This window comes from Drosophila subobscura, chromosome J, assembly GCF_008121235.1.
Source record: "Drosophila subobscura isolate 14011-0131.10 chromosome J, UCBerk_Dsub_1.0, whole genome shotgun sequence".
Taxonomy (NCBI): Eukaryota; Metazoa; Arthropoda; class Insecta; order Diptera; family Drosophilidae; genus Drosophila; species Drosophila subobscura.
In genome coordinates, this window is record NC_048532.1 from 6082896 (window position 1) to 6103321 (window position 20426).

Here is a 20426-nt window from a genome sequence, read left to right on the forward strand (position 1 = left end):
ATGTCTGTCTGTCCGTCTGTCCGTCTGTCCGTCTGTCCGTCCGTCTTGTTGAGCGCCTGGATCTCAGAGACCATAAAAGCTAGAGCCACCAAATTTTGCATCCAGACTTCTGTATGCTCACACTGTTACAAGTGTATTTCAAAAATGAGCCACGCCCTCTTCCGCCCCCGCAAAAGGGCGAAAACCTCCCAAATCTACAATTTTAAAGATAAAAGAAAACTAAAAACGCCATTCCGTAGGGAATGACCATATCTATTTGATCACCAAATTGGGATCCGATTGGATCATTATTATGGCCACAATGAAGAAATTAAGTTGCAGTGGCTAAACCCACCCTGTCCAGCAGCTTTTGTTGCTTTTTACACATTATCTCATTCACACTCTGCTTCGCGCAGTGGCAGAGGCCTCTTCCCCTGACACGTCTCTGACTCATCCTCTGCCACGACTCTGCCGCTGCCTCTGCCCTGACTCTGCAGTGTGTGTCTCTAGGGGAGGGTGGCGAGCTAAAGGAGCGGTTCCTCCTCGTTCTTTATCTATTTATGTAGTTTTTTGTTTTCTTTTTGTTTTTTAATTAAATATGCGTAGAGTGTACGCGTTTCGACTATTTACACAGCTGTCTGTTTTTTATTATTATTTACCATCTCACACACTTTTCCTTTTTGTTTTCCTCCGCCATCATTCTCTCTCTACACTCGTATTTTTTCCACTTTATTTTCGAACATTTCAAATAAATTACATGTTGTGAGTGTTTTATGCGCTGTCATATTTTTTTATCTTCGAATTCTTCTACTTTAAACACAGTTGGCACAGAAATTTCCATAGTTTGGTTTGATTGAGAGAAGGAACTGAACCCCGAACTGATGATTGAGATGATGTGTAATTATGACGACAATGGCCAAGAAATTAGTAGCAGCTTGGGCGCTGCTCTTAAAGATACATATTTATTTTTTTGGCATTTTATCTTGCCATGTCATCTTTGCATATACATACTTGTATATGTATGTCGTATATTTCATTTTAATTTTTCTCTTATAGTACAAATGTATGTGTAAAATATCCTCCTATATGTATGTTAGCTTGTGGGTGTGTGTGTGGGGAAATGATAATTCTTTATTTTTTGTCATAAAATTGTAAAAAGTGCGCATCGTTCTGCCTGTTCTTCCTTTTTTTATTTTTATTATTTATTCCTTTTTTCGGCTATAAATATTTAGGTTATTTGCTATCAAAAAATGCAACTGAAATATTCGTGTATATATTTCCTCTTTTTCCGTTTTGTAATGCCGACTAAATTATATATATGTTTGTATATGTATTATGGAAGTTGCAATTTTAATGGATTTTGTCTGCATATGGCAGGGGCTGTTTCATTTTAAAATTCTCATCGCAGACCACCAGAAAGTATTAATATTTTTTGCTTTTGTTTTCTTGCATTTACCTAGTTTTAGTGTCTATAAAATAAAGTACTTTTGTCTTTTTTTATGGTTTTATTTTTTTATTTTGGTGTTTGCTTAATCCTATCAACTGCCAAAAGTTTGATTGTTTAAATGGGTTATGGGCCATGCCATGGCTTAAATGCTAGGGCTTGCATTCTCTTTTTTTTCGTTTGCTATAATTTATTTTATGTTATTCTATTTTTTGCTGTTAAGTTAGGAATATGATTTATTGCAGCTGCAAACATTTTGGAATTTAAAAATAAGAACTTGATCCGGAAAAATAATCGCCTGATAAATATATTTACATAAATATGCGAATTGGTTTTTGCATTTTCTTATAGAATATTCTGGCAGTTCTCTTGATTAAGTTGAAGAAGTGAACATTTTCTCTGGTTTTATCGAGTTCTACATTAATCGTTAATAACAATTTAATTTCTCATACGATTGCATATTGTATGTTTAATAAACCACTAAGTGTTGTTCTCTGCTCTATTTGTGTTTGAGAGTGTGCTGTGCTTTACGATAAAAAACCCAAAAGTGCTGTCCCTCCTCATCGACTTCTACACATAAATATATTGTATAGTACTAGCTAATACCCTATACATGTATTTTAAATCGAATCATGACCATGTAGTACCATGTAAATGCTGCGATTTGGTTGTGTGTTTAAACATAGTTCAGTATGTGCATGCCTTGGATCACAACACTGTCGAGACTTCCCCCACCCACTATCCAATCTTTCTGCTCCAAATGCTGTTGGCTCTTTTATCCTAGTTTTTCCTTAGAAGTTATGTGCCAGAGCGGCCCTGTAGAGTACATGCCTAGGGATCTGCTCTTTGAGTTGCTCTTTTCTATACAATTTCATTGTAGTTTTCTGATCTTCTTGCATTTACTTAGTTCTTTAATGTATTTGCTTACTTAATTCCTTTGAATGGGGGTGCTATGTGCTATATGGTAAATACTTATGCCAAAGGCTTCATCTACTATCTGCCCTCGAATTATTTGCTGTCTATCCGAACTAACTTTATTAAAGGTACCTAATTTACAATAGTTTTTTTCTTGCTTTTTGGTTTTGTTGATGCGTCTACATAGTCTTAAAAAAAATGAAAAATAACTCAAATGAACAGATAAAATGTGAAGGCAAGAAGCTGCAATAATATTGCTATAAGAAATTATGAAAATAGCTTCATATACCTCATGAAAAAGTCTCTTAAATTCTTTCCTCGTATTCCAATTTTTTTTAAAACAAATAAACACTTTGATTGCTTTTCCATAGATTTGAATATCACTGTCCCTAATTTTTACAAAAATCCACCGAAATCTTGCCTAGTCTTGACTGCTATCCCGAACTAAATAAAATTTACCCAAAATATATACAGATGTGTAGAACAAAAAAACAAAACAGTTAAAACCTATACAAAAAGAATATCAATCGGCTGATCGACTGTCCCTATGACTATGCACCATTCACACTCGCACTCGTTCCTACTCGATTGGTAACTCTTCCAGAAGCGTTTAGAAAAGTTTATCGACTTACAATTAAGTTTTATATTGTGTTGACGCTTCCCCATTCCATTCATATACCTTCACCGTCATTCTCAATAGCTTTAAAATCTCCAGGCCAGACCCTGAACTGTGTCGAGGGGGGAACCCTGCTGATCGCTGCGTCAGGCCATTTCCATCTCCATTCCCAGCTCTAGGTGCTCGTCGTAGGGCAGGCCACAGCCGGCGGCAACATATCACACGGTGGTCTCCCGATCCACATGTATGTACTCGACCGGCTGGTGCCCGTGTCAGGATGCCGGATCGATGAACAGCGCCTCCTTCTTGAAGTCCTTCTTCAACGTGCCGATGCTGGCGGCCGATACATTCCCATTGCTGGCGCCATTCATGAAGCCAATGCCCCCGCCCACGCCTCCTACGCCCCCCACACCGCCACCCTTCTGCACCACGCTCTTTTTCCGTTTTCGCATCAGTCCGAACATGCAGAAGATTAGGCATGCGGTCAAAGCGGCAGCGATGCATCCCAGAGCGGCAAAGACGCCGCCAGGCAACTCCAGCAGCTTGCGGGCTGTGCCGCATTCCTCCTCCGATTCATCGAAGCCGCTGGGGCAGTTGTGATGACCTGCAAGCACGGACAGGGAGGCAGAGAGTTGCAGTCAGATACCGAAGTTGATTGAAAAACTGAAAGTGGATGGGGAACGGGTATGGCAAGGGGATTGGGGATTGGGAGCGGCAAGAGGTGTCTTCTCTAAGGTTACAAATTGAATGCAGTGTCACTTGAGTGGCCCGTCGGGGCCAAAAGCTTGTTTAATGCCCTGGCTTTTGCGGTTAACCAGCTCCAGCTGCAGTCCCGCCTGGCTGCCCATAAATAATTGAAGCTAAAAGCCAAAGTCCAGGCCAGCCTGTGCTTTTTTTATGTCCCCCAATCCCCAACCCAAAATGCGGGCTCTATGTTTGGGTATATGCGGATTTGTATATGCTAGATTTGTTATAAAAATCTACTTGATTATTGTTTAAATATTCACTTAGAAGAGTGTTCCGATAGTTCTTTCGCTCCTTAAATAAGTTCTTCAGTTGTTTATCTTTACCAAACTCTTTAAAGGGTATTTGTACAGCCGCTAAATGGTATCTGTCGCACTTTTGTCTCTTATTTTTTTCTCTCCTACTTTTCATCTCTCAAGTGCAGCACAAATAAGTTTGGCACAGCTGTTGCGGCTATTTGGGTTGCTGCGGGGCTGGACTCGACTGGACTGGACTGTACTGAACTGAACGCGGGGACAAACTTTTTGCGCAAGACATTTTGGGGTTTGGTCTTAGTGCTGCGGGTTTGTCCAACAACCAGAAGACCAACCAGACAACCGACCGACCAACGAACCAACTAACAACCAGCAGCAACACGGACTGGGAGTAGCACAACGGACGGGGAGCAGCAGCGTACAGCGGGATGGGTGGTGCAGTTGTTGGGAAACTTTGCCTGATTACAAAAACGTGGACAGCTTGCAATGAAATTAACAGACAGGACATGGCCACAAGTGAAATTTGGTGCTGCCTAGTGCAAGGCGCAGGCAACAGGAGAAATGCGCATGTGAAGTGGAGAGAAACGAGAAACGAATACCGAGCGCCAAATCACGTACAAATAATGCAAAACTTCAGGCAGCGAGGTTGGGTACAAGAGTTTGTTGGGATAGATGGATATATTCTCTGAGAAAACGTTTCACTACGGATAAACCAGCCCTCTCGTTTCACTTACAGAGCCAAAGAGTCGGGGGAAAGGGTAACTATATCTGCCGCAAGTTGCAATGTGTACTTACCATCACACCACAGGCTGGCTGCTATGCATGCATCAATTTCAGGACATTTGTATTCGCAATCTGACTCCTTGGGATAGAAACCGAACTCGTTCAGGGTTTCGTTGGCCGTGGCACCGCTTGCAGTGCCTCCAGCGCCGGCAGCACCACCACCAGCCCCGGCTACACCAGCACTGCCGGTGCCGACAACTCCGCCTGAGCCTGAACTATGACCAGAGGGTTGGGAGCCCGAGCCGGAGCTCAGGCCCGTGGTCACGCTTGCGTTCGCATGCAGGTCCAACTGCTGCAGCAGCGCATTCTTGGTTCGGTGTATCTCCAGCCATGTGAAGGCTATATCGCCGGGTTCCTTGAGTATGGGCTCCAGCACCAGACTGATGGGCCTGCACGGTGGAAGAGACAGGAAATAGGATTGTGAGAGAGTGGAAAAAACATTCAGCTAAGTTGTAAACATTTTGGCAAGAGCTTTGGCATCAGCTTCCCCATCCCTGTCATGCAGCCACGAATGCCATGCTCTACATAACTTTCGTGGCAAGTTTCTGGCCGTGGAATAGCGGACCTGCCCGGGGATAACTACTCCCTTTGCGGATATCTTCTCCAGCCTCAGTTGCTCAAGTGCAACTAATTACGCACAACTTTCCAGTTGCCATAGACAAAATATATCTCTTTCAGTTTCAGCCTCAAGCGGGTTGGGGAGGCATTAAGCGTCTTAGCCATCAAAGTTACTGCGATTTCAGCGCAAAGGCTGAGGCAAATTGGATGCATTGAGTGGAATCGAAATGGAATTAAGGATACTTCAGGCAGCATTTTACAAACATCCCCATCAGCTATTCCTCTCTAGAAATAATTCCTTATGCTTTCCGTCATGTACCTACAGCTTCACTTTAATCCACTTTTGTCAGTTTGTCAATTTTAATTCGCAGTCGAGTTGAAAAGCTCACAATTAATTATCTAAAATGGCTCGACACGCTCATTAGCCAGGCCCGGATATCCAGTGCAATGTCCAATTACCCTTTGGGGTCCCATAAAAATATGTTTTCACATGTCCCGGCCACAATGCAACATTCCTCTGCTTGTCTCCTTTTTTTCTGCTCTCTTCATTCGTTCTCCTCTGTCTCCTCTTCTTTTTTATGGTCTGTGGCGACAAAATTGAGCAAAATGCAAACATGGGCAAAAGGGGACAAAAAATGTTGACCATAAAATTTAATGGGTTGGGTACACGTTAAAAAAGAAGACACACTGACCGTAGCCTAGTCACACACAGTGGACCTCTGAGCACACACCGCAGAGTCCCCGGCTTGGACCGGCTCGGAGCGGTTCAACGGTTCATTTTGGTGGCACGCACCTTGAACATAAATTGCCGGGGCACATACAGAGCAAGGAGTGGTGTACCTGGACCACAGCCACCCATACCAGCCCAACGGAACCCATCTTCCATCTGTCTTCGCTTCATGTGTGCGTGAATGTGCATGTCTGACGGCCATGTTTGTTTGCCTGGACTTCGTCTCGGTTGGTTCCTTTTTTGTATCTCTCTCATGGCATATTTCTTTGCGCTCAATTTCCTGTATTTTGTTGCCGTCGTGGCCATTTCCTGTTATTGCATTTTTAAGCAGGACTTTTTGAGAGGTAGAGAAAGGGGTGTGTGCACAGGGGGGAGCTGTGCAAAAGTTGTTGAAATATTAGCAACTATTAAATTGCAATTAGTTTTGTGCAAAAAATGCCAACAAATAGTAGAGTAGACGAGAGGCTCTGCTCCTGCTCGAGCAAGACTTAACTCATGGTAATGGAATGGGTCTCCGAGCCATTAGGCTTGCATGTTTTCTTAGTTTTTCTTTCTATTTCTGTTTTCTGCAGCTTAGACAGAGGAGAACGAGTAATTGGTATGGCAGTTTGAGTTGGTAAAATCAGAACATACTCCCATAAAAATATATCCGCTTAGCTACTAAAATATGAAGAGGAATTTCTATGCAATTGTCCCCAAGAACTTGTTATTTATGTCCCCACTTACTTGTTCATGAACAACGGCTGTCCATTGGTCCAATCCTCAGAAAAGATGTGCAGCGACATGGGCCTAGGTCCACTCTGTGCGGGGCACACCACTCGCATGGGCTTTAGCGGTCTGCCCGAGTAGATCATCAAACGGTTTTTGGTGTGACAGCGCATGGCATCCTCTGAGGTGGGATCCACGGGCAGATAGGCGCCCCAGGTCTGCACAAAGAGCGAGCGTTCGGCGGACTGGGCCTCGATGTACCAGGCCAGGCCCTCGCAGCTGGCATCTTGAGTCTTCAGGGGATACTTGAGCTCATCCTCTCCACCGGCGCCCTTCAACTTCAATTGTTTGCGACAGTCTGGCTGCCGCTTGAACTCGTACGAGGCGGAGAAGAAGACATCGGCAAAGTCCTCGGAGATGTTCAATCGAGTCACTGTGAAGCTGAGCTCCATAATCCGCGAGTGGGAGATGAACGTCAGCGGTGCGTTGCTGTACAGGGAACTGGAATTGTCGCAGAAGCAGCCCAGCTGGATTTTCACATCTCGAAAGGGCACATCAAAGAGGCGCAGCTCCGTGATGCGACCCTCTGGGTCCAATTGATTGCATCTCGGCCTGCCTGTATGCAGATCCGAGTCGGTGGTGCAGGACGTGCCCTCGCCAAAGGAGACATTGTGCAGCACCAGCTTTACCCGCTCCGACGGACCGGCCTCGAAGCGGTACAGACAGGTGATGTTCTTCGCCCCGCCTCGGCCGTAAAGGAAGACATTCCTCGGCACCTGGATGTTGCCTTTGCGCTTGCGAAAGATTCTCGAGCACAGAGGCGGCACTGGATCCTCGCCACGCCTGCCGGGCCAGGTGTCACCACCCTGTTCCGTGTCCACAAACTCGTAGTTCAAAGCGAATTGTGCCGGGAACAAGGCTGTTCCCGTATGCGTATGGAACTCCAGTTTCTGCAAAGAGAAAGACAAAAAGCGACAGTTGAGCAGAATGCCACGAGGGGAGGCTTCAATTTGTCATCAAAATATTTGCAGTTCATATTTGTCAACGGCAACGAGCGAGAATCCAAGCGGCGCCGTCAAAAAGGCTAAGCAGGCTTATTGCGGTTGCCTGTTTGTCCGTGCATGCCATCACACACACACACACTACACCACTACAAACCCACTACCACCCACTCTGCTGTGCCTCCCCTCTGTATTTGGCTTTGTGTGCTTTTGCGAATTTGAATTTGGCGCCCGCCCCGGAGGCTTCACGTCGCCTCCGCTCGCCACGCCACGCCTCGCCTCGTCCCGCTTCTTCGTTATTTGCGCACGTCTGGCGGTGCAGTCGAGTGTTTAATTTGATTAATTTTGTCAAGTTTAAAGCAAATACGAAATGCTCTGCATACTGCCAAAAAATCCCTAGCTGCTTCTGCTGCTCCTGCCATGTTGTGCTCTGCTGCTGCTGCTGCTGCTGTGAGAGTCCTTGGGCGTGCCAAATTGGGCACTCGGCACTCGACCGGGCCAGGTGCAGTCACAAAGTTCTGTTTCTTTTTTTCCCGAGGGGGCAGCACAAAATAACAAACAGCAGTAGCTGACAAATTAGAAAAGTCTTTGGCTTGTTTTTCTATAGACCCGGAGAAGGTTTTTCCAAGTCACGTGGGGGTAGGGCAGCATTTTCCACAATACGAAAGTGTATATATTTTCGATTAAAATGAAGAGCTGTGTAGCCAGCTATGTACTGCATTTCCTTCTGTTTGTTATTTATCAGAATAACTTATATTCTAGTCCCTCGGGTAAGAGTTATCGGAAGGCAACAGTCTCGTTTGCGGGTGCAAAAATACACCGACAAATATTGTACAGCATTTTGATAGCTGGAAACAATCTAGCGATCTAGACTCTACATCTCCCAAAAGTATGCCACACTACTCCTTGAAGCCAAAATATTTTCTCGTAAATCGTTGCATACTTTTTGCTGGCACAAATAATTCTTAAACTTACCAAATCTCTGCCCGTGCTCACGTAGCTCTCTAGCGGACTGCATGGTCGCAGCTTGTTGCCGCCCATCAGGGCGCTGCTGCCGCTCACGCCGCTCCCAATGGCCGTGTGATCACACAGCTTGGGCGTTTCGTAGTCGAAGATCTCCAGCATGAGGCGTCGCTTGCCCTTGGTGCTCATCAGCGCCACGGCGCTGTTCCGGTCCGAGCTGAGAACAGCGGCAGCAGAGGCACCCGCGCTGCCATCTTTGACGGAGGACTTGCCACCGGAAATGTAATTGAGGCTCTCCTTGACGCCGGTCAGCTGCTTGCCTGACCCACCCGGACCACCAGCAGCAGCTGCACCACCGACACCGCCCTGGTAGCCACTGTACTTGTTCTCCTGATTGAACACACTCGACTGTGTGGGTCCGTAGATGTACGTGTCCACTGGGTTCCAGGCATTGTCGATATTCACGCGCAGATTTCGATTCAGTTTCGGATTGCTGGCACTATAGTAGTAGCTGCCGTAGTTGCTTTGATTGAGGAGAGTGGGCTTGCCACCGTCTGCGGAGGAGGCCACTGGCGGTGGTGGTGGCGGCTGTCCGGTGGTTGAACTTGTCGATTTCATGGGCACATATGTGCCATAGCTGTCCCACATCCTCAGGCGGGTTATCCAAGGCGGCAGATCGCTCTGGGGGACATGAAAGAAAATTGGTAGAAAAGAAGAAAGCGAATGGAACACATGTTATTGTTTAATTCTCTTGTTGACATTATTTTTTTGAGCTCGCTATGCTGCCCCCTCTCCCAGAGCTTTTCACGCGTTTTTCATGCTCTTTCTCGTTGCTTGTTTTTGTTTCTTCTTTTGTTAGTTCTGTAGCTGCTGCTGTTGCTCTGCTTTTCCACTCTCCTCTTCGTTTGTCACATGTCATATTCAAACAGTTCCAAGTGTGAGTTATTTGTCGTTTGCCACTGTCCCTGTTCCCGCTCACACTCACTGTGGACCCAATCTCACTCTCTGTGTACCACTCCTAGAAACCCTCTGGTAGTTGTGTTCTCCAGATTCTTTATAGCCTTCTTGCTGCTGCTGCTGTTGTTTGCAGGCATTAAATATTTTCACTAGACGCCTCCTTGGCTGCTGACAAGGTTTATGTTTTCCCCCCGCTGGCCCGCTCGCACTGCCGCATTGCCACATTCCGACATTCCATTCCGCCTAGACCAGGCCCTGATTATTGTTGACTGTGTTAATAATGGAAAAGACAGTTGCAAACAGCTGTGGCTTGACTTGACTGGCGTAACAGACTCCCGGGCACAGCGGCACGACCCCCAGCCCACTCTTTGCCTGCAACTTGGACAAGAAACTAACTAACTGACAGCCTTTTAAGTTGTTTGGCGAAATGATCTTGTGATTAAAGTGTGTTGCTTTTTTTCCTGTATACTTTAGCCTTGTTAAAAGTTTAAATGTTTATATAACTTTAATCTTGTTGGGTATCCTCTGTTGATCTCGGAATATTTTGCATTTCTTACATTTTACAATCTCACTTTCAGCATCAAATTTTAATAAACAAATTCCGCTCATGCATGCAGGAACCACACTAATAAATTCCACACATACCTGTGGCTGCATACCTATGTATGTATGTATGTATGTATATGTAGCTGCATGCCTCACACATGCCGCACCTTGATTACTTTACCACATTCTTCTTTCCACACCTTTGGCAACTTTTCACCTGCCATCTAATCAGATAAATTGCCAACAGCTTTTCATTCTCTCAAGGTCGTTCGCCGTCTAGACGTACATATGTTATGCACATAAATACCAGTTCGAGTTTATTCGAAATAAGACTCAGACATCTCATTTATTTTCGGTTTTCCAGCATAACTTGGACCCGAAAACGCTTTTGGAATTCCTGTGCCAATTAATACGATAGCCCCCGCATTGAAATAAATCCGTAAGAGGGTCAGAGTGGGTGGGTGGGAAGTAGAAGGAGAGATGAGACATCCACCCACACAATTGTTTGTTCCGCTTTTTTTGCTCTGTAGCACCCACGCGTGCATCTCCCCCTCCCGGATGCTCACTGTTCGTGTCAATTGCAGTCGTCTCACCTACACTTTAAATTGCGAAAAATGAAAAGCTGCCAGCAGCACACAAATAAACGAAAAAAACAAAAAGAATGGCAACGGGGGTTGGGAAATGTGTGGGGGGGGGAGTGCAGAAAAACAACTTTACAGTAACACCTACTATCCCTATCACTCCCCAAACAGAACCGCTCACTCCTTCTCTGCAACTTTCTCCTTACTCTCTCTCCCTGGCTGCCTCTTTAGCGTCTACAAACGTGGGAGTACAATAAAAAGTGACAGAACAAAAATATGTGTAAAATAAAACACAAAACGGGCGAACCAGAGGGGCTCTGAAAGGGGGAAAGCTGGGGGGTCGGATCCGCAGCAGCGGGTGGAGTCGCTGAGTGGAGGAGTCACTAAAAGCAGGGAGAGTGAGGCCTGTAGAGCTGCAAAAACAGTTCATGAATTTTGTAACAGCAACCAAAAGTGACAAAAACAACAACCAGCATCAGGTACGAAACATGACTGGGTAGGAGGAAAGGCCAGGAGGCAGGAGGGGAACAGGCACAGTGCTGAAGTCCGTGGTACGTGGGCGATGGATGCCATTGCGATGGAAGCAGTAGGCGGAGTGGGGTGACGCGGGTGCGATATATAACAGTATCGAGGGCAACAAACAAACTCACAAACAAGTGAATGCGAATTCTCGAACAAAGCTACAAAAAAATAATAATAATGAAGAGTATTTTTATATACCCTTGAATATCCATTAGGCGCAACCATACGGTAGTACAATCTGGTGGAATTTGGAATATTACCATGTGAAGTTTCTGCCACAAAATAGCTTAAGAATTGAGGGCTTACTTCCCATAACACTTCGATACTGTTTGTTTTTTGTTTTCTGCACCACAAACATCTAGTGGTAATCGTAATACCCTCTAAAAGGGCATCAAAAGTACAGGAGAAAAATAATACAAACGCACAACAAAAACCGAGGCAGAGCAAACTTTTTAAATTAAGAAGAAAAGTTAAAACTCGCAAACAAAAAACAATAAGGGAGAGAGAGAGGAGCGAAGCGTTGCGTTAGCGGAAGCAAAATGATTGCTGTGTGGTGGGTCCACAGAAATGTTTGGGGAAATACTTATAATGCGACGACATTTATGAGACCACGCAAAGCGTTGACATGTTGTTCCGGCTCCCACTCACACTTCGCTCCGATTCGCGGTATTTGATCTCCACCCGAGTTTGACTAGAGTTTGCAATCTGTTCAAGTGGGAATTACAGAGGGAAACAAGGAAAATCCCACACTAGCACACTGTTTAGAAGGTGCAGAGCTTGACGAAAATTTGGACTTGGAGAGCTATCTACTAATTTGGTCATTTAAATGCGCTGAAAAACTTTTGGTGCCACATTTTGTCAGTTTTGGAGTTTTTTGAAAAAAAAAAAATGAAATACTCATAAGAATTATTTCGCAGAGGAGAGTCGGAAGTCTTGAAATTTTAAAGCTTTAAAGAAGATATAAACATATGCGGATAGTAAATAGATGCTTAAAGGTAACTTATTAGGTTCTAATAATGTTTTTCAAATGGAAAACTGTTGGATGTTCAGCAGAGTTGAATTTCTCATGTGTTTTGGTATGTTCTTATATTCAAAATTCCTCTTCTAAATGCCCCGAAAACCACTTGAACTAAATACAAGAAAAACTGTTTGCTACGCCTGAAAATAAATTACAGTCCCATCTAAGTGCAGTCTCCAACTTAAATAAACTTTCTCCTGACGGCATAGCCTAAATGACCATTCAGTGCAGAGTTATCTGGGGGCCTGGGGACGCAGCCTTTGCAGCACTCACTGACCCGTCATTACGCGCTATCGCAGCCCGCCCGTCCGTGCAAACTCAACTTTCTACCTTGACACAATTCACAGACCGTTAGGCAGGCGACAACGAATGGCGAACAACGGAACATTTAAAATGCACACGCCATGATGAGAACGATGATGAAACAGGGACAACGACAGATACATAGCTTAGAGAGGGAGACACAGAGCAAAAGAGAGAGAGAAAGCGAGAGAGCGCGAACATCGTTGTTGTTCGTGTCGCATTTTGGCGCAGTTTCTTTGGCCTGCAGGGCAAGACTTGAAAGTGGAGGAGAATGGCAAATGTCTTGTTATAAGGCGGCTAGCTGCAGCTCCCCATGTGATAGAGTTGCTTGAGCTTTCACTTAATTATAAATTTAATGCAGAGATTTTGTATGGCTGCATTTTTAATTGGCCAGCAGAGACAAAGTGTCGACCGACTGGCACTAATGGCACACACATACATAAACAATAGGGGTAAGGGCTGGGAGTACCAATGAAAAGACAATGGAGGAGACGCCGCTGGCGTAGACGCAATCCATTTAAGAGACAAAGCATGCAGCAAACTGTGGCTCCACCCACCCTACACCCTACACTGCTCTGCCACCCTTCTGGGCATCAATTTTATGCATTTATGTAAACGGTTAACTATAACCCCACACCCAAACGCCAGCCCCCCAGGCACCCCACCCCAACACAACACTGTCGACTTACCCGTCCTAGCGTATTGTTGTCATGTATCGCCTGCTGCAGTATCTGCAGATTGTAGCTGGTGAACGATAACCAAATCAGGTCACCAGGATATCCGTGAAAGTGGTACGTGCACGTTGTGTTCGGCGGAAGCGTGTGACGCGGACTCACAATGCGTCCCATGCGGCCGCGACGCGAGAATAGCACATCATCTGCAGAGTAAAAGATGGAAAAATAGAGTGAGAACGGGTGTACGAGAGAGGAATGGGTGATGGGTGATGGGAGATGGGAGAGACAAGAGATTATAATATGCACAGATACTTATTTAAACTGTTACGAGTACAGTACAGTCCCCTCCACCTCGTCCTGCTCGACGTTTTTTAATATGCTCTAAGAACGTTGTATGACAAGCGGCTTACATGTGATTTAGGTTAATTTACAATGTGTGGCTGGCAGAGGGATTTATCTACATTTTTTTTGCATCAATCTGTACGATACCCTGTAGTTGGGTGAGGGCCTAACAAGCTCTCACTCACTCCTGCCTCAGCATTTGTTCAAACTTTGTAGAACATTTCGAAATAAATACAAAAGTTAAAGGTTCTGCCAGCTGCCTAATGTCACAATTCCCGCACTCGGCTTTAATTAAAGTTGCCAAAAGCCAACAAAGAAGCAACGAGCGAAGCCAACAGTCGCAGCTAACTCCTAACAAGAGACCGAGACCGTGCCGCAGTCAGAGGCAGAGGCAGAGCCTGAGGCAGAGCAAGAGTCAGAACGAGACTCCAGGCCGTCAGCCACGGACAACTTTGGGAACTTTTGATTCAAGTGACAAATTAAAAAAGGCAACGACGACGAAAAACAACGCCACAGTGGAAAAGTGGAAGCGAAAGCAAGAGCCAACTTCCACTCGGTGTTTCAATTGGGAAAAGTCGCTACATTTTGTGGCACTGCGACATGATGGTGAGTGATGCGGCGAGGGGCTGCACGGAGCGGGAGTAGCTGAAGTGCCAGTCGATATAAAGGAAACAATTGTCAACGGTATCGATGATAACACCTGCGTCGATTCTAGCCGCTGCGACAGCTTTTTAAACTTGTCCAATGCAGGGAGGGACAGGGACACGGGCAGAGACGCAGAACAGAGCGCGGTCCCAAAGACTTTTGATGTGTGCCGTGCCGCATCGAGTGGCAGAGGATGGAATGGACAGAAGGGGCAGACGTAGGGGGAGTGTAAAAGTTGTTGCAGCTGCTGCCACGCAGAGCAAAAGTTGTCGGCCCAATGAGCTCAGATGGGGGTGTCAGTGGGCTGGGTTGCACGCTGAGCTGGAGCCATTTTGAGTTTCATTCCACCTCCTGAGGGTATCGTTCGTGCTGGTTTTGGAGGAGGGAAGAGGGCCTTGCTAGCTAAGTAATACATTTTTATGAGATTTTTATTGTCACATTTCGCTGGTTGTGGCATATAAAAGCAAAGTGGCCTTTAAGCATGTGAGTGGGAATGCCTGCTCCTCCTTTTTCACGGAAGTGAAAGTGGAATGAGAGTTTAAAAGAAAGTGTTGCCTACATTTGGAGTGTATTCAACAGAAATAAATGATTTTTACATGAATTTAAATGGCCTCAAAAGTCGTTGGTTATGCCATTTGAATATTCAAAATGTACAAATCAACTTTAAGCCACATTTCAAATGCAGCAGCCCCTGCTCTCTAAAGAGTGGATCAACCCAAAGTGAACGTTCATTAAATTTGCAGTCCAAACTGTCAACAGAAATCTCAATAACATTTTTCAACTGTGTGGGGAATTGCGAATGATTCTGATTCTGATTTTCACATAGCAAAAGCAACAACTAAAATGCTGCCAAATAATCGACAGGCCAACACATAAAAGTCGGTATACTATACAAATCTGTGGATGGGTGTGTATGGAGAGTGTTTTGAGAGCAGTGCAATTCATATGGCACATGCAATGTAATCATTGGCCATTCCATTCCTGCCATGGCATGTGAATTAGTTAACAGATGGCTGGCAGCGTTCATAACTAGAGATGATAGCGTGAAGCTGGCCAGGGGGATTTTTTTACTGAAATTAACTACAATTTCTTCTTTAGGAGAGTTTCCCCTTATCCTAGAAAAAGTTTTCTCCACGTTAAACGCTGGTTTTGTCAGCCAAACTTTTTCTTTATTTTCTTTCACGCAACAGTCACGACACGCTGCCATCTTTGGGCGGTTGTGCCTCTGCTGTACCAGCTGCACGACTGCACGTTGTAATAAATTTCGTTTCGACACATTCGCCGCCAACTACGTGGGGCATACAACAATAAGTGTACACACTGGAACTCGCACTCGCATATACGGAAATAATTCAAGGCAAAGTCGGTGCTCGGAATGACTATCGTATATGTGTATGGGCGTGTGTGGGTGGGTGGGTAATAGTAGCAATAATAATAATATGCTTATCAGCTGGCCATAAAGTGTGACTATCGAGTGGCAACACTACACGGACAGCGCACCACGGACTACGGGCAGGTGTGTGAGTGTGTGTGTGTAGAGGGTGTCCTTCTCTATATAGTAGAGAAATTCTCTCGCTGGTCCAGGTATACGGGGTAAAACCGCAAGCGCTGGCAATAAAATTGTTATTTTTGCGATTTATTATTAGAGTGCATTTGGGCCGCCAGCGATTGCGATGGCGATGCCAATGACGGTGGCGGGAGCGGTGGCTTTTGTGTTTTTTTTTCGGGATGGGCTGGTGCCGTACCTATTCGAGCCTTGCCGCAGCACGCCAAAAACCGCAAAATGTAGTCGCAACACATTTGGGGCATTAAATTATGGGGTGTTACTTTTATTGATTGCCTCCGAGAGAGGGAAGAGAATGGGATCTGGGGACTGTAGCTGTAGCTGATTGAGTAGCATTTCCATGACCATTCCCATGTATTTTGGCCACCCCTTAGGCATTGATTGTTTATTGGATTCCGTCCTTGTTTTTCCTTTTTGGGGGAAACCCCGTGCAAATTAAATAGGAATCGCCCCGCCGACTGTTTTGTGGATACACATGTGTACATCTGTTATACCTCCATTCCTATAGGCTGTTCTGTTCCCTGCTTCACCTGTTTATTTTTGCTTTATGCTGCATTACGTTCAACACATTCAAACAATTAGCCAGGACCTGAATGGTCGCTCCATCTGCTCCATTTTCATGTATTCTATTTGAATATTGTGGCTATACAGCCACACTCTTAATGGATTGTCACGCATATTTGATGGATCTGAATCGGATTTTTTTGTTGAATTACCCATAGAACTCTAGAAGCGCCAATGGTCGTTCAACATTCAATTGAAAAATACGAGTTTCGCGTTTCGCATTTATAAGTTTTTGCCAGCTGTTTTTTATTTATTTTAATTGAATTTAATGTCCAATAAATGTTTTTGTGTCGGATTTATTTAGGCGATTTAATGTGATATTATTGATACTATAAATGGTATTTAAGAGCAGATGATAGGGTTAGGTTTTTTTGCAATAATCCATTCTTCTGCGATTTCAATAAAAACTCTACTAATACTTTCCTATTTGCCTGCTGAAACCCACGTATCCCCCCAATTGTTGCCTTTACAACCAAATTATATCCCTTAATTGAAATGCTCATATGTTTGAAAATGCCGTCCGAACTCTGACCAAAACCGAACAGAAATAACATTCAAACCAGAAAACCAGAAAACGCAAAAATAATTTGCCCGCCAAGCAAAAGCAAATTAAACGTAATAAATATTAAATGAGAAGCAAACAAAAATATGAATGGCGAACACGCACAACATGACGTACATACAGACAGACATACATTTGTGCGTATATCTGATCAAGCAAGTTAATTATGTTTTTGTGCAGAAAACCAAAAACATTCCGGGGCTTGGTGGGCAAGCGGAGCCGCCTAATAAATGTATGCAGAGGCATGCCCCCCAATGTTTGCTCCAATAATTAATTTCCATAGAAAATGAAGTTGCCAGAGCTTTCAGCCAATTAATTGTTTGGAGCTGTAATCAGGGAAAATCAATGAAAGTATTCCATGGAAGCGATTGGGTTTCGTTTTCCTTTAATGCTTTAAGCCTGTCAAAATCAGCAAAAATGGCGGCTAAATTTGAGAGCAAATATTTTTGAATATTTTCAATATTTGTCTAAAAATCAAATCCAGCAGAAACAAATACAGAAAAAACTGGTACAACGTTGATGGCAAATGGCAGGCGAGCAAGCAAGTAGTCATTTTGCTCTCCATTGACAAATTCACATTTAAATATTGATATTATAGAAAAGCACACACACAGGGACACATGGACACGCACACACACACGCACGAATACATGTGCAAATAAAATGTTGCCGTTATGTGCAAATATGCTAATTTGTTGTTTGCACAATGATCCCAATGCCGGAACGTAACGGAAGGGGACGAAAGGGAACGAAAGGGAACGGAACCCTTTCCCAAATCGAATCCCTCCCATCTGTTGTTGTTTTCTATTGCTTCCCCTGTTCTATGTGGCCATCCGCTGATTGCAAACAAAATTGCAACTCAATAAGCAAACTAAACAGCAAATATGCAGCAGCAGCTCTACGAAACCCACAATATACCCCACAATGCCACCCCATAACGGTTTTCATCCGCTGCAGCCCAACCCAGCCACCACCCACGAACGCACGAGGGAAATTCTGACAAATCAACCCGATATTAACCTCATTTCAGCGTGTGCCTTTCGGTTTATGGTTTTAGTGCAACTCCAAACAAGATTACAGTAGGAGAGTGAGTCCCTTCTAAAATTCTAATTCCCTTCAATTTCGTTGGGAAAAATAAGTAGAGGCAATCCGCTTTGTTGTATATCAATTTTTCATTAAATTTTGAGTGGTTTCGTTGATAATTTGTAACTATAAGTTGCGATTTATCACTAGAACCTTTGGAAAAACCCTTAACCTATCGTTGCCGTTTTTGAGAACACCTCTAATTTTATAAATTATTATTCTTCCCCCTCTCCACTGCACTACTTGCACATTAACAATGAATTCCCTTTGCCACCCTTTTTTTCCATCTCAACTCGCCACGCTTCATTGTTTGCTTTCCCTTTCTTTGTTTTCCTCTGTTGACTTTATGAAATTAAAAAGGAAAATTTCCACAAACGGGGTAGAGGCAGAGAAAATTGAAAATGAAAAAGAAAACAACGAAAATGAAAAGATTTTGCTTAAAGTTTGGCGGCAAAACTTTAGAAAACTTTAGGTGTAACAACAGCCAAGAGCGTCTTGGCATTGAGGTAGACAGCCGAACGTAGGAGGAAAAAGAAAAGTCTTGAGAGAACTTTCAATGCTCTCAACCTTTTGGGGCCCCACCATTCGATAGTTCAGCACTTGGCCCACAGCAAGGACTGCTGGAGTCAGCAACAATAATCCGTAAATCAATGAAAAGCAAAATGCCAAAACAACTTCAAACGGATTGGCAAATTGCAGAAATGTATCTGCCAGCGAAAGGTAGATTGAGTGCCCTAACGGGGGTTAAAGTTTACTGCAGAGAATATAAAACTACGACGAGTTTGCCATATAAAGTTCTGAAGAAGAATCTTAATGAAAAAGGGAGAAATATAGCTTAAAAACTCGCATCTAAAAGCAACTTTCCTCTTGTAAAATCTCATCCTTTTACCCTCACATTTCCCGTTACACAAAGTAAATGCTTTGAATGTCGCTCTGCATATCCTACATATATGATTTGGGATATTGGGATGATGGGATATTGGGGCGACAAACACCAGAGTTGCCATGGGAATGGCCCCATGACAATTTTTCCGCCCTTGTGGATGGTTATTGCATGTGAATTGTTTGGCTGGAGTTGATTAGAGCTAATTAGGGAAGCAGCGCTGCTGAAAATGCTAAAATGGAATATTGATTGGGCCAGGGCAGATACGGTTGACTGACGGAAAAATCCTATTCGGAAATAATTGGATAAGCGAATGGCAACTATGACAATCACCCAAGCTATTGCGGGGGACGAGGGAGACATTCCTGAAATGTCATGGACATTGGGTTAATGCCTCACAGCACTCACAGGTTAACATTTCTGATTTGCACATACTCTTTCATACAGTTAACAAGACCTGTCAGCGGAGGCAGTGAAAGCAAACAGAATTTAATTAAAATCGACACACGGCCCAACCAGAGGGGGGATGTGCCACCTATTTTCCGATCAACTCTGGACTGAGTCGATGAGTCGGTGAAATGTAATTAAATGTAATGGCAAAAGTTATGGCCAAATCCAACCGAATTAAATATGCAACAGATTTTGTTACGCAATCTGCCAAGTGAGTGAAATTCAATGTGAAAGCAAAGCCTCCTCCAACTCCGAATGCCAATGGCATCCTGCATATGCCTCTGCTTCTGTAGTTTATTAATCATACGTCACGCTGTCCCAGCGCATTATTCGCATTGAATAATTCTACGAAAACCACACACAAGCACACGCTGCACTCTTGATTATGTATAACTTTGAAATGACCTTTGCTGCTCATAATAAATTGTTGCTGCTGCCTGCTGCTCCGGATTGCTCTTCTAACATTTTCAAATATTAAAATACAAATGCATATTGAATTTCTGCGCTTTCCCCCGGTTTTTGCATCCTTAATTATGTTGTTGTGAGTGTGTGTGTGTGTGTGTGTGTGTGGCAAAGCAACAGAGGGTTCTGTGGATGTGAGGACAAAACCGCAGAGAGCGAACGAATTAAAGCAAAATGAAACGATAAATATTTGGTTTTCGTTAAAACTTTAATTAAAATCATGTTGGACCCCCGCAATAATTTATTTGTATCGCGTTGCTGCTGCTGCCACTTTTCCCTCTTTTTTGGTGGTGGTGGAATGGCAGGCAGGTTCGAACGGGTGCACGGTGCTGGGTGTGTCGATAACAAAACAATTATACCGCTTTGTTTGCTTGAATTGTTGGTCACAGCCGCAACTGTTCTGCTAGTACTGGGTCGCCCCTTAGCTCCCCGTTCGTATGAAATGCGAAATGCTTCATACGCGCGCCACGTTCTCCTAATTGAACTAGCCGCAAAATGTTGCACCACCATCCCAACCCAATAGCAAAAGTATTTGGAACATTTTCCATTTTGACCATACATTTTGCTCGCCAAGT

The 20426-nt window shown here is 44.1% G+C and overlaps 1 protein-coding gene across 2 annotated transcripts in view; it reads right to left on the reverse strand.

The window, feature by feature from the left end:
* Window positions 1–544: 544 nt before the first annotated feature.
* The window catches only part of LOC117895427, a 57661-nt gene continuing 37779 nt past the window's right edge, over window positions 545–20426 (reverse strand). Inside the window, exons 9-13 of one of the 2 annotated variants that reach the window (XM_034803066.1) lie at window positions 13312–13499; window positions 8708–9376; window positions 6750–7681; window positions 4748–5124; window positions 545–3558 (exon numbers count right to left, since the gene is read on the reverse strand). In XM_034803066.1, coding sequence (XP_034658957.1) covers window positions 3227–3558; window positions 4748–5124; window positions 6750–7681; window positions 8708–9376; window positions 13312–13499 — 2498 coding nt within the window. In that variant the 3' untranslated portion in view covers window positions 545–3226. The remainder of the gene's footprint in view (window positions 3559–4747; window positions 5125–6749; window positions 7682–8707; window positions 9377–13311; window positions 13500–20426) is intronic. The other variant, XM_034803065.1, reaches the window with a different exon arrangement.